The sequence below is a fragment of the Trachypithecus francoisi genome, unplaced genomic scaffold (assembly GCF_009764315.1).
Source record: "Trachypithecus francoisi isolate TF-2019V2 unplaced genomic scaffold, Tfra_2.0 Lachesis_group8, whole genome shotgun sequence".
NCBI lineage: Eukaryota > Metazoa > Chordata > Mammalia > Primates > Cercopithecidae > Trachypithecus > Trachypithecus francoisi.
Genome location: NW_022681473.1, coordinates 17,193,497 through 17,207,523, shown reverse-complemented (window position 1 = coordinate 17,207,523; position 14,027 = coordinate 17,193,497). Strand labels below are relative to the sequence as shown.

Below are 14,027 nucleotides of genomic sequence, written 5' to 3'. Positions count from 1 at the left end.
ATTTGTTTGAAAACAAGGGATCTTTCTCATTTATTCCTCTTTGGCTGGTACCAATTCAGAAATCCAGGATCCTAACAGGTACTTTGAAGAAATGTATTCAATATATAAACAAATGCATTTAATAAACAATTTGAGCCTGGGTGACACAGTAAGCCGCTGTATCTACAAAAAAAAATTTTTTTGTTTTAATTAGCTGGTAGTGGTGGTGCCTGCCTGTGGTCCCAGACACTTGGGAGACTGAGATAGGAGGACCACTAGTGCCCAGGAAGTTGAGGCTGCAGTGAGCCGAGATTGTGCCACTGCACTCCAGTCTAAGCAACAGGGCAAGAACCTATCTCAAAAAATATATAAATAACAAAAAGAACTTTCAGGTCAGAGACCAAGATTACTTTTATCACTCCAATTTTCCTTAAGTTTTGAATGAGGCCAGGCATGGTGGCTCATGCCTATAATCCCCACACTTTGGGAGACCAAGGCAGGAGGGATTGCTTGAGGCCAGGAATTAAAGATCAGACTGGGCAACATAGTGATACCCTGTCTCTATTAAAAAAAAAAAAAAGAAAAAAAAGGTTGCCTGGGCATAGTGGCTCACACCTGTCATCCTAGCACTTTGGGAGGCTGAGGCTCAAAAATCTCTTGAGCCTAGAAATTTAAGACCAGCATGGGCAACATGGCAAAACCCTGTCTCTACAAAAAAATACAAAAATTAGCCAGGTGTGGTGGTGCACACCTGTAGTCTCAGCTACTGGGGAGGCTGAGCTGGGAGGATCATTTGAGCCCAGGAGTTTGAGGCTACAGTGAGCTGTGATTGCGCCACTGACTCTAGCCTGGGCGACAGAGTGACACTCTTTCTAAAAAAAAAAAAGGTGTGGATGCTCATTTAGACTAATCTGAAGTCCTCCCTCACAAACTGTGTACTCCCCCTTTCTGCAAGGGCTAGGATGAATGAAAACTCAAATAATCAAACCTTTCTTTCTTCATGTCTTTTGCTTAAGTGTCACATTATATTTTCCTCTTTCCTGGGGTTTAGTTGGCTAGAACCAAGAGCTGTTCTCTATGACTGGGGTCTATACATACAGTTTACTGGCACAAGGCCAGGCGCGGTGGCTCATGCCTGTAATCCCAGCACTTTGGGAGGCCGAGACGGGCAGATCACTCGAGGTCAGGAATTCAAGACAAGCCTGGCCAACATTGTGAAACTCCATCTCTACTAAAAATACAAAAAAAAATTAGCTGGGTGTGGTAGCGGGTGCCTGTAATTCCAGCTACTCGGGAGACTGAGGCATGAGAATTGCTTGAACCCAGGAGGTGGAGATTGCAATGATGCAGTGAGCCAAGATCGCACCACTACACTCCAGCTTGGGTGACAGAGTGAGACTCCATCGCAAAAACAAACAAAAAACATTTGTTGGTGTAGAGCTCGAATCACATGGGAGAAGTCAGCATTTCAAACCATTCAGCTGCCCAACCCTTCATTTGTTTCTGCTCCCCTCGCTCCTCTCAGTGCACAATGAGTAGTCCCACAGAAAGACAGCAGGAAGAAAACCCCATCTCTGATCTAATTCCCAATTCCGTTCTCACAAGGTTTTTTTCTAGTGGACACTGGAAGTCCTGTTGGTAGAAAACGTTAGCAAATGGGACAAAAGCACTAAAAGCAGTGTGTCCCAGAAAGTGTCAAAACCTATGTGTGTACATACACAAGGCAAACTCAAACTGGGCTTGTACACTCACAGTCTGCTTTCCTGTGCAATCGTGACAATGGATAGGTGGAACCCCACTGGAGGCTGTGACAGCCGGTCTCTTGAGGCAGAGGCTGGCAAATTGGTTTCAATAATTCTTAACCATGTGCATCAGAGTGTCCCGGCTGAGCCACTAGAATGTAGAGTCTGCCTGTTTCTGAACTGATTCCCCTTGGGCCCTATTTATTTCTTTTTAAATTTTTTTAAAAATAGAGATGGGGTCTCACTATGTTGACCAAGCTGGCCTCCAACTCCTGGCCTCAAGCAATCCTCCCATCTTGGCCTCCCAAAGTGCTGGGATTACAGACATGAGCCATCATGCCTAGTCACACCTTGGTACTATTTCTATGAGTTGATATGCAGAGTACACTTTTTTTTTGAGACAAGGTCTCACTGTGTCGCCCAGGTTGGAGTGCAGTCGTGCAATCTTGGCTCACTGCAGCCTTGACCTCCTGGATTCAAATGATCCTCTCACCTTAGCCTCCCAAGTAGCTGGGACAACAGGCATGAATCACCATGCCTGGCTAATTTTTGCATTTCTTGTAGAGACAGGGTTTCTCCATGTTGCCCAGGCTTGTCTTGAACTCCTGGGCTGAAGTGATCCACCCATCTTGGCCTCCCAAAGTGCTAAGACTACAGGTGTGAGCCACTGCGTCCAGCTGGCATTTTGTTTTTGAGGCTGTATTTGGAGAGGGGTTGGTGCAGAGGTCTTGGTGAGTTAGGCATAGGATTCTAAGAGAGTGGAAGGGATGACATGGTGAATGGGCCACACGACCTGGCCTGATGGCCTACTTTAAGTTTAAGGTCCCTAAAGAAATATTTGTGAGACTCAGAATTGCTTTTGGGCCCAGATGTCATTGTGCCATAGAGTGGATGAAAGAGCCATCCCTTTTCCACTGTCCACCACAGACTACAGTGCAGCCTCTGTCAGAAGACTTCCACGTCAGTCCAGAAGCCTGAAGGTAGCTGGGTCATCCATGAGGCACCTTAGCCAGTAAGTTGGAGTAGAAGGTATTCTTGCACACCTGGGAGACATAACCTTTTGGGGGCTTCCTAAATAGCTGGGGAGACTATGAGGGTAGAGATGAGATTCTGAATGCTTAATTTAAAAAACATTTGGCCGGGCGCAGTGGCTCAAGCCTGTAATCCCAGCACTTTGGGAGGCCGAGACGGGCGGATCACGAGGTCAGGAGATCGAGACCATCTTGGCTAACACGGTGAAACCCTGTCTCTACTAAAAAAATACAAAAATTAGCCGGGCGAGATGGCGGGCGCCTGTAGTCCCAGCTACTTGGGAGGCTGAGGCGAGAGAATGGCGTAAACCCGGGAGGCGGAGCTTGCAGTGAGCTGAAATCCGGCCACTGCACTCCAGCCTGGGCGACAGAGCGAGACTCCGTCTCAAAAAAAAAAAAAAACAAAAAACATTTATTGAGCTCTTCCTCTGTGCTAGGTACAGAACAGGTACCATTCTAGGTGCATGAGATACAGAGCAAACGAAAAGATCTCTGACTTTGTGGAACCTGTCTCCTAGTAGAGGGAAACAGACAATAAAGAACAGATATTGGCTGGGTGTGGTGGCTCACGCCTGTCATCCCAGCACCCTGGGAGGCCAAGGTGGGTGGATCACCTGAGGTCAGGAGTTCAAGACCAGCCTGGGCAACATGGTGAAACCTCATCTCTACTAAAAATACAAAAATTAGATGGCCAGGCGCAGTGGTTCATGCCTGTAATCCCAGGACTTTGGGAGGCCGAAGTGGGCAGATCACCTGAGATCAGGAGTTCAAGACCAGCCTGACCAATATGGAGAAATCTCATCTCTACTAAAAATAGAAAACTAGCCAGGCTTGGTGGCACATGCCTGTAATCCTAGCTACTTGGGAGACTGAGGCAGGAGAATCACTTGAACCCGGAGACAGAGGCTGCAGCGTGTGCAGTGAGCCGAGATTGCACCATTGCACTCTAGCCTGGGCAACAAGAGAGAAATTCTGTCTCAAAAAAAAAAAAAAAAAAATTAGTGGGGCTTAGTGGTGGATGCCTGTAATCCCAGCTACTTGGGAGACTAAGGCAGAAGAATTGCTCGAACCCGGGAGGTGGAGGTTGCAGTGAGCCGAGATCACGCCATTGGACTCCAGCCTGGGCGACAGAGCGAGACTCCATCTCAAAAAAAAAAAAAAGAAAATAGGCCAGGTGCAGTGGCTCATGCCTGTAATCCCAGCACTTTGGGAGGCCAAGGTGGGTGGATCACCTGAGGTCAGGAGTTCAAGACCAGCCTGGGCAACATGGTGAAACCTCATCTCTACTAAAAATACAAAAATTAGATGGCCAGGCGCAGTGGTTCATGCCTGTAATCCCAGGACTTTGGGAGGCCGAAGTGGGCAGATCACCTGAGATCAGGAGTTCAAGACCAGCCTGACCAATATGGAGAAATCTCATCTCTACTAAAAATAGAAAACTAGCCAGGCTTGGTGGCACATGCCTGTAATCCTAGCTACTTGGGAGACTGAGGCAGGAGAATCACTTGAACCCGGAGACAGAGGCTGCAGCGTGTGCAGTGAGCCGAGATTGCACCATTGCACTCTAGCCTGGGCAACAAGAGAGAAATTCTGTCTCAAAAAAAAAAAAAAAAAAAATTAGTGGGGCTTAGTGGTGGATGCCTGTAATCCCAGCTACTTGGGAGACTAAGGCAGAAGAATTGCTCGAACCCGGGAGGTGGAGGTTGCAGTGAGCCGAGATCACGCCATTGGACTCCAGCCTGGGCGACAGAGCGAGACTCCATCTCAAAAAAAAAAAAAAGAAAATAGGCCAGGTGCAGTGGCTCATGCCTGTAATCCCAGCACTTTGGGAGGCCAAGGTGGGTGGATCACCTGAGGTTAGGAGTTCGCAACCAGCCTGGCCAACATGTTGAAATCGCGTTCTAGGCCGGGCGCGGTGGCTCAAGCCTGTAATCCCAGCACTTTGGGAGGCTGAGACGGGCGGATCACGAGGTCAGGAGATCGATACCATCCTGGCTAATACGGTGAAACCCCGTCTCTACTTAAAAATACAAAAAACTAGCCGGGCGACGAGGCAGGCGCCTGTAGTCCCAGCTACTCGGGAGGCTGAGGCAGGAGAATGGCGTAAACCCGGGAGGCGGAGCTTGCAGTGAACTGAGATCCGGCCACTGCACTCCAGCCTGGGTGGCAGAGCAAGACTCCGTCTCAAAAAAAAAAAAAAAGAAATCACGTTCTACTAAAAATTAGCCAGCCGCGGTGGTGGGTGCCTGTAATCCCAGCTACTCAGGCGGCTGAGGCAGGAGAATAGCTTGAACCCAGAGATGAAGGTTGCAGTGAGTGGAGATCACGCCATTGCACTCCAGCCTGGGCAACAAGAGCAAAAGTCTGTCTCAAAAAATAATAATAATAAAAATAAATAAATAAAACAGATACAATAAAGATTTAAATGATATAGAATGACAGAGGCAATAAATGCTATGGAAAAATGTAGAGCACCTAAGGGGGATAAGGAGTGGCAGGAGGGTGAAGGAGGGGAGCAAGCTGTAGCATTAGAGTAACATGTATAGATCATGTTGAAAAAGGCAGCATTTGGCTGGGTGCGGTGGCTCACGCCTGTCATCCCAGCACTTTGGGAGGCCGAGGTGGGCGGATTGCCTGAGGTCAGGAGTTCGAGACCAGCCTAGGCAACACAGTGAAACCCCGTCTCTACTAAAATACAAAAAATTAGCCAGCCATGGCAGCGTGCGCCTGTAGTCCCAGCTACTTGGGGGGCTGAGGCAGGAGAATTGCTTGAACCCGGGAGGCGGAGGTTGCAGTGAGCCGAGATCACGCCACTGCACTCCAGCCTCAGCCTGGGTGATAGAGCGAGACTCTGTCTCAAAAAAAAAAAAAAAAAAAAAAAAGGGTTAGGGTGGAGGCCATAGAGGTATCAGGAGGCCTATAGCCTTACAGGCCATTGTAGGGTCTTTGGCTTTTTTTAATCTGAGTCGGGGAGATACTGAAGTGCTTTCAACAGATAAATGATATGATCTGATTTAGGTTATTTATTTATTTTTTGAGATGTAGTTTCGCTCTTATTGCCCAGGCTGCAATGGTGTGATCTCGGCTCACTGCAACCTCCGCCTCCCAGGTTCCAGCGATTCTCCTGCTTCAGCCTCCCGAGTAGCTGGGATTACAGGCATGTGCCATCACACCCAACTAATTTTGTATTTTTAGTAGAGATGGGGTTTCTCCCAATAATACAAGTAAAAGGTAATGGAGGCTTAGACCAGAGTAGCAGCAGTGGTTGCGGGGGGATGTGTGAATTGGTTGGATTCTAGATATATTTTGAAATTATAAACATTAGGATTTGCCTCTGGATTGGATATGAGATACAGCCAGACCTACTTGGTCAGGCTGGTCTTGAACTCCTGACCTCAGGTGATCCGCCAGCCTCGGCCTCCCAAAGTCCTGGGATTACAGGTGTGAGCCACTGTGCCTGCTTTAGGTTTTTTAAAAAATCACTCTTCTGGGCCGGGCGCAGTGAGTGGCTCAAGCCTGTAATCCCAGCACTTTGGGAGGCCGAGACGGGTGGATCACGAGGTCAGGAGATTGAGACCATCCTGGCTAACCCAGTGAAACCCCGTCACTACTAAAAAATACAAAAAACTAGCCGGGTGAGGTGGCGGGCGCCTGTAGTCCCAGCTACTCGGGAGACTGAGGCAGGAGAATGGCGTAAACCTGGGAGGCGGAGCTTGCAGTGAGCCGAGATCCGGCCACTGCACTCCAGCCTGGGCGACACAGCGAGACTCCGTCTCAAAAAAAAAAAAAAAAAAAGAATCACTCTTCTGGTGTTTTTCAGCCTTGCTGGTCCCTTCTTCTCAGTCGCCTTTGCTAGCTCCTCCCCTGTTAAAGTTGTATTATCCAGCTCAAACTTCATACTTCTCTATCTGCACTTACTTCCTTGAGATCCCACCAGTCTTTTTTTTTTTTTTTTTTTTTCCTGAGATAGTGTCTCACTCTATAGCACAGATTGGAGTACATTAGTGTGGCCATAGCTCACTGCAATCTCGAACTTCTGAGCTCAGCAATCCTCCTGCCTCAGCTTCCAAGTAGCTAGGACTACAGATGCAGGTGCATGTCCCTACCCAAGGCTATTTTCTTTTTTTTTTTTTTGAGACCAGAGTCTTACTCTGTCACCCAGGCTGAAATACAATGGCGCAATCCCAGCTCACAGCAACCTCCACCTCTCGGGTTCAGGCGATCCTTCCTCCTGCCTCAGCCTCCTGAGTAGTTGGGATTACAGGTGCGTACCACCACACCCAGCTAATTTTTGTATTTTTAGTAGAGATGGGGTTTAACAATGTTGGCCAGGCAGGTCTTGAACTCCTGATCTCAAGTGATCTGCCTGCCTCGGCCTCCCAAAGAGCGGGAATTATAGGTGTGAGCCACCTCATCCAGACCCCATCTAGTGTTAAGGTATAAATATATATATATATATATATTTTTTTTTTTTTTTTTTGAGACGGAGTCTCGCTCTGTCGCCCAGGCTGGAGTGCAGTGGCCGGATCTCAGCTCACTGCAAGCTCCGCCTCCCGGGTTTACGCCATTCTCTCGCCTCAGCCTCCTGAGTAGCTGGGACTACAGGCGCCCGCCACCTCGCCCGGCTAGTTTTTTTTGTATTTTTTTTAGTAGAGACGGGGTTTCACCGTGTTAGCCAGGATGGTCTCGATCTCCTGACCTCGTGATCCGCCCGTCTCGGCCTCCCAAAGTGCTGGGATTATAGGCTTGAGCCACCGCGCCCGGCCAAGGTTTAAATATTATCTACCAGGCTGGGCATGGTGGCTTGCGCTTGTAATCGCAGCCCTTTGGGAGGCTGAGGCAAGCAGATCCCTTGAGCGCGGTAGTTAGAGACGAGCCTGGACAACAGGCAAAACCTGTTCTCTACAAAAAATACAAAAATTAACCGGGCATGATGGTGCACACCTGTAGTCCCAGCTACTTGGGGAGCTGAGGCAGGAGGATTGCTTGAGCCCAGGAAGTTGAGGATGCAGTGAGCAGAGATCCTATCACTGCACTCCAGCCTGGGTGGAGAGCAACACCCTGTCTCAAGAAAAAAAAATCATCTATCCAATGATGACTCTCTCCATTGGTCACTGGACTTCTCCACTGAACTCCAGACCCATATATCCTACTGCTTGTTCGAAGTCTCCACTAAATATATAATGGACATTACAAACTTAACAAGCCTAACACTAGACTCCTGATCTTCACTACCTCTCTAATTTTTTCCACTCCTTTGATCTTTCCCACCTCAGCTAAAGGCAACTCCATCCAACCAATTGTGGAGTCATTCTCTTCTTTTCTCATGCTCATATCCAATCCACAGGCAAATCCTAATGTTTATAATTTCAAAATATATCTAGAATCCAACCAATTCACACATCCCCCCGCAACCACTGCTGCTACTCTGGTCTAAGCCTCCATTACCTTTTACTTGTATTATTGGTCTAAGCCTCCATTATCTTTTACCTATATTATTGTGAGAGCCTCCTATTGAGTCTCCCTGCTTAGAACTTCCCTCTTTACGATCTACTTTTCACACAGCAGCCAGTGTTCTTGTTGAAACTAAAACCTGTCAAATCATGATATTTCTCTACTCAAAACCTTCCAAAGGCTTTCCATCTCCCTTGGAGTGAATGGCAAAGGCTTTGCAGTTCCCTATAAGGCCTTACATAAACTGCCTGCCCAACTCCCTACTCCTTTCTAATGGCTAAAACAGAGGCTGGCAAAGAATACACACTCTTTTGTGTTTTTTTGTTTGTTTGTTTGTTTCTGAGCCTGTCGCCCACACTGGAGTGCAGTGGCATGATCTTGGCTCACTGTAGCCTTAACTTCCGATCCTCCCACCTCAGCCTCCCCAGTATCTAGGACTACAGGCATGGATCACCAAGCCCAGCTAATTTTTGTATTTTTTGTAGAAACACGATCTCACTATATCACCCAGGTTAACAACAAAGTATTTTTTAAAAAAACCAAAAAAAAAAACAACACTCTGTTTCTTTGTTACCTGGATTCAATGTCAGACAAAGAGATGTCACTCCAACTTTCTTCTAAATCTACATCTTGTCCAAGTTCATGGAATTTCTTGTGGATTTCCTGTCGTAAAAGCTCCTTAAGCTCTGCTAGACACTGAGTGAACTATGAAAGTGAAGAAAATAACTATTTTGATAATTCATTTTATTTTATTTATTTATTATTATTATTTTTGAGATGGAGTTTGACTCTTGTTGCCCAGGCTGGAGTACAATGGCGTGATCTCAGTTCACTGCAACCTCCACCTCCTGGGTTCAAGCGATTCTTCTGCCTTAGCCTCCCAAGTAGTTGGCATTACAGGCATGCGCCACCACACTCAGCAAATTTTGTATTTTTAGTAGAGACAGGGTTTCACCATATTGGTCAGGCTGGTTTCAAACTCCTGACCTCAGGTGACCCACCTGTCTCAGTCTCCCAAAGTGCTGGGATTACAGGCATGAACCACCATGCCCGGCCCATTTTATTTATTCATCAAATACTTACTAAGTGTATGCTGAAAGGCATTTTATTTATTGCTGCGAACACAAAGATGAATAACCTGCACCCCTGCTAGCAAGGACATGTTAACAGAAAATTACATAAGCTGGAGGAACAGATAGAAAATTTTTTTAGGGCAGAATATCAATGAGCACTGCTCTAGCCACTTTTCTCTGGCTAGAGCCAACTTCTTCTTTTTTATTTTATTTTTTTGAGACAGAGTCTTGCTCTGTCGCCAGGCTGGAGTACAGTGGTGTGATCTCGGTTCACTGCAACCTCCGCCTCCCAGGTTCAAGCCATTCTCCTGCGTCAGCCTCCTGAGTAGCTGGGACTACAGGTGCGCACCACCATGACCAGCTACTTTTTGTATTTTTAGTAGAGACGGGGTTTTACCACGTTGGCCAGGATGGTCTTGAACTCCTGACCTCGTGATCTGCCCACCTTGGCCTCCCAAAGTGCTGGGATTACAGGCGTGAGCCACCATGCCTGGCCGCCAACTTCTTCAACAATGCAATAGTCTATTTTATTTTATTTTATTTTATTATTATTATTTTTTTTAAGATGGAGTCTTGCTCTCTCACTCAGGCTGGAGTGTAGCGGCATGACCTCTGCTCACTGCAACCTCCACCTCCCGGGTTCAAGTGTTTCTCCTGCGTCAGCCTCCCGAGCAGCTGGGATTACAGGCACTTGCCACCATACCCAGCTAATTTTTACATTTTTAGTAGACATGGGGGTTTCACCGTGTTGGTCAGGCTGGTCTCGAACTACTGACCTTGTGATTCGCCAGCCTTGGCCTCCTGAAGTGCTGGGATTACAGGTGTGAGCCACTGCACCCAGCCTGATGATGATTATTATTACTTTTTTTTTGTTTGTTTTTTTGGGAAGACATAATTAACAAGGCAAGACCTCAGAAAGGCCATACGGGAAGTCAACAAGCGCACACAGAGCAGGGCTAATTTTGGAGAAGAGAAAAAGACACGTGGCCGGGCACAGTGGCTCAAGCCTGTAGTCCCAGCACTTTGGGAGGCTGAGGCGGGCAGATTACCAGAGGTCAGGAGTTCCAGACCAGCCTGACCAGTATGGTGAAACCCTGTCTCTACTAAAAGATACAAAAATTAGCCGGACGTGGTGGCGCATGCCTGTAATCCCAGCTACTCAGGTGGCTGAGGCAGAAAAATCGCATGAACCAGGGAGGCAGAGATTGTAGTGAGCTGAGTTCGTGCCACTGCACTCCAGCCTGAGACACAGAGGGAGACCCTGTCTCAAAAAAAAAAAAGAAAAAAAAAAAAAAGACACCTGATTTTCTAAAATAAGAGAAAGGAAAGATAATTAGTGTTGTAGCTGGGCACAGTGGCTCATGCTTGTAATCCCAGCACTTTGAGAGGCTGAGGCACGAGGATCACAAGCCCAGGAGCTGGAGACCAGCCTGGTAACAGAAAAACCCTGTCTCTACAAAAACTTAAAAATTAGCTATGTGTGGTGGTGCATACTTGTGGTCTCAACTATTTGGGAGGCTAAGGTGTTGAGGCTGCAATAAGCCGTGATCACACCATTGCACTTCAGCCTGGGTAACAGAGTGAGACCCTATCTCAAAAGAAAAGAAAAAAAAAAAAAAAGAGTAAGTGTTGCCATAGGTAAGTCCAGAAGTGAGGGAGATGTGTTCTAAAGGACTGTCTCCATCTTCTTGGTGAATTATGAGGTCTTACCATTTGTAGACAGTATGCAGGCTGGGGGCTTTCTTATTTTCTTTTATTATAAAAACTTCAGAAAAACTAGTAAGAGGAAAATAAAGATAGCCTGTAATTCCACTGGGCTTACTTTGGACCCATGTGAAACTGATCACAGCAGCATCATCACATTACTTTTTTTTTTTTTTTTGAGTCTCGCTCTGTCCCCCAGGCTGGAGTGCAGTGGCGTGATCTCAGCTCGGAGCAACCTCCGCCTCCCAGTTTCAAGTGATTCTCCTGCTTCAGCCTCCCGCGAGCTGGGATTACAGGTGCACACCACCATGACCAGCTAATTTTTTTTTTTATTTTTAGTAGAGATGGGGTTTCACTATATTGCCCAGGCTGGTTTTGAACTCCTGAGTTCAGGCAACCCACCCACCTCAGCCTCCCAAAGTGCTAGGATTACAGGTGTGAGCCACCATGCCTGGCCTTCACCACATTTTTGAAACCCCATTTTTACCTTGGTTTGGTCAGGATCACAAAAGTCCAGAAGGGTGTCACAGACATGATAACCTAAGGACTTCAGATCTTCGATGGTAAAGTGGGTATCTCTTTTACTACCTGGAAAAAAAACAAAAACAAAAAACCCACAAACATTTCCAATTAAATCTTAATGACTGAATATAAATCTAATTTATTTTTATTTATTTATTTATTTATTTTGAGACGGAGTCTCGCTCTGTGGCCCAGGCTGGAGTGCAGTGGCCGGATCTCAGCTCACTGCAAGCTCCGCCGCCCAGGTTTACGCCATTCTCCTGCCTCAGCCTCCCCAGTAGCTGGGACTACAGGCGCCGCCACCTCGCCCGGCTAGTTTTTTGTATTTTTTAGTAGAGACGGGGTTTCACTGGGTTAACCAGGATGGTCTCGATCTCCTGACCTCGTGATCCGCCCGTCTCGGCCTCCCAAAGTGCTGGGATTACAGGCTTGAGCCACCGTGCCCGGCTTATAAATCTAATTTATGATTATCGTTTTAAAAATACCACCACTGGCAGGGCACGGTGGCTCACGCCTGTAATTCCAGCACTTTGGGAGGCCAAGGCTGGCAGATCATGAGGTCAGGAGATCGAGACCATCCTGGCTAACATGGCGAAAGCCCGTCTCTACTAAAACATACAAAAAAAAAAAAAATTAGCTGGGCATGGTGGTGGGCACCTGTAGTCCCAGCTACTCAGGAGACTGAGGCAGGAGAATGGTGTGAATCCGGGAGGTGGAGCTTGCAGTGAGCTAAGATCGCGCCACTGCACTCCAGCCTGGGTGACAGAGCGAGACTTTGTCTCAAAAAAATAAAAATAAAAAATAAAAAAATACCACCACTGGCCAGGCACAGTGACTCACGCCTATAATCCCAGCACTTTGAGAGACCAAGGCAGGCCCTTGGCTTGAGCCTAGGAGTTTGAGACCAGCCTGGGCAACATAGCGAGACCTTGTCTCTACAAAAAATACAAAAATTAGCCTGATGTTGTGGCATGCGCCTATAGTCCCGGCTACTCAGGAGGCTGAGGTCGGAGGCCAAGGTGGGAGGATCGCCTGAGCCAGGGAGGCAGAGGTTGCAGTGAGCTGAGATTGCGCCACTATATTCCAGCCTGGGTAACAGAGGGAGACACTGAAACAAAACAAAACAAAACAAAACAAAACAAAACACCTCTTATTCTAGAATATTATGCTTCAGAAGAGTGTAGCTCTCCTAGTTTTAGTTTGGTTCAGAAGAATCTTTGGCAATGAAAAAATTATAATCATGATGGTTCTAATTACTGAGGTTTTTACTTCATGTTAGGCACTATGGCAAGTGCACTCTGTGTACCATCTCGCTAAGCAGTACCTACAATGCAAGTACTATTATTATTGCAGTAAAAGGAAAATGAGGCTGGACATGGTGGCTCATGCCTGCTATCCCAGCACTTTGAAAGGCCGAGGCAGGAGGATTGCTTGAGCCAGGGAGTTTGAGGCCAGCTTGAGCAACATAGGCATACCCTGTCTCTACAAAAAAATAAAAAAATTAGCTGGACATGGTGACATGACCAACTACATGAGAAGCTAAGGTGGGAGAATCACTTGAGCCTGGGAGGTTGCAGAGAGCCATGATCATGCCACTACACTCTAGCCTGGGTGAAAGAAACCCAGTCTCAAAAAAACAAACAAACAAACAAAAAAATGAAAATAAAGAAAGGAAAAAAAATTAAGTTCAAAAAGGCTAGATAATTTACCCAAGAACACAAAACTTGTTAATGGAGCTGAAATTCAACCCCCTATCTGCCTGATTCCAGGTTTTTTGTTCGTTTGTTTTGAGACGGAGTTTTGCTCTGTCACCCAGGCTAGAGTGCAGTGGCATGATCTTGGCTCACTGCAACCTTCCTCTCCCGGGTTCAAGTGATTCTCCTGCCTCAGCCTCCACAGTAGCTGGGACCACAGGTGCGTGCCACCATGCCTGGCTAATGTTTAGTAGAGATGGGGTTTCACCATGTTGGCCACACTGGTCTTGATCTCCGAACCTCGTGAACTGCCTGCCTCGGCCTCCCGAAGTGCTGGGATTACAGGCATGAGCCACCGCACCTGGCCTGATTCCAGGTCTTTAGCAACCACTATGCCATACTGCCCCATCAAATATTATATTTCACATTCATATTTTGGGCACTCAAATTTAGCATAAGTCTAGACAAAGAAATTCTCTAGATCAGTTATCTCCCCAGCATTCAAAGGCATTTCATCTCCCTGATGCTTTGCCTGGATTTCCCTTCCTATGCTGGTCTATGATATACAAAGGAGAATGTACCCAGGGTGGACCCGCCAAAGGTAGATTCCATGGTGTAGCTGTTTAGGATTCCCATCCGCCACATAACAACTCGTCCTGTTCCTTCTTTGCATTTTTGGACCTTAAAATTACAACTGTGAAAAGAGAACTAAAAAGAAATCCAAATTTTCTGTTAATCATAAATCAGCAAATGCAAAATATCTAAGATTCGTTAATATGATACCAGAATAGTTTCCTTGGGGTCCATATGTTATTTCCCAAAGCATGT

The 14,027-nt window shown here is 46.8% G+C and overlaps 1 protein-coding gene across 4 annotated transcripts in view; it reads right to left on the bottom strand.

The window, feature by feature from the left end:
* AGBL2 (ATP/GTP binding protein like 2) overlaps positions 1 to 14,027 on the bottom strand; it is a 76,668-nt gene that overhangs the window by 28,859 nt on the left and 33,782 nt on the right. For all 4 annotated transcript variants that reach the window (XM_033207984.1, XM_033207983.1, XM_033207985.1 and 1 more), the window contains exons 11-13: positions 13,781 to 13,907; positions 11,471 to 11,571; positions 8,781 to 8,911 (exon numbers count right to left, since the gene is read on the bottom strand). In XM_033207984.1, coding sequence (XP_033063875.1) covers positions 8,781 to 8,911; positions 11,471 to 11,571; positions 13,781 to 13,907 — 359 coding nt within the window. The remainder of the gene's footprint in view (positions 1 to 8,780; positions 8,912 to 11,470; positions 11,572 to 13,780; positions 13,908 to 14,027) is intronic.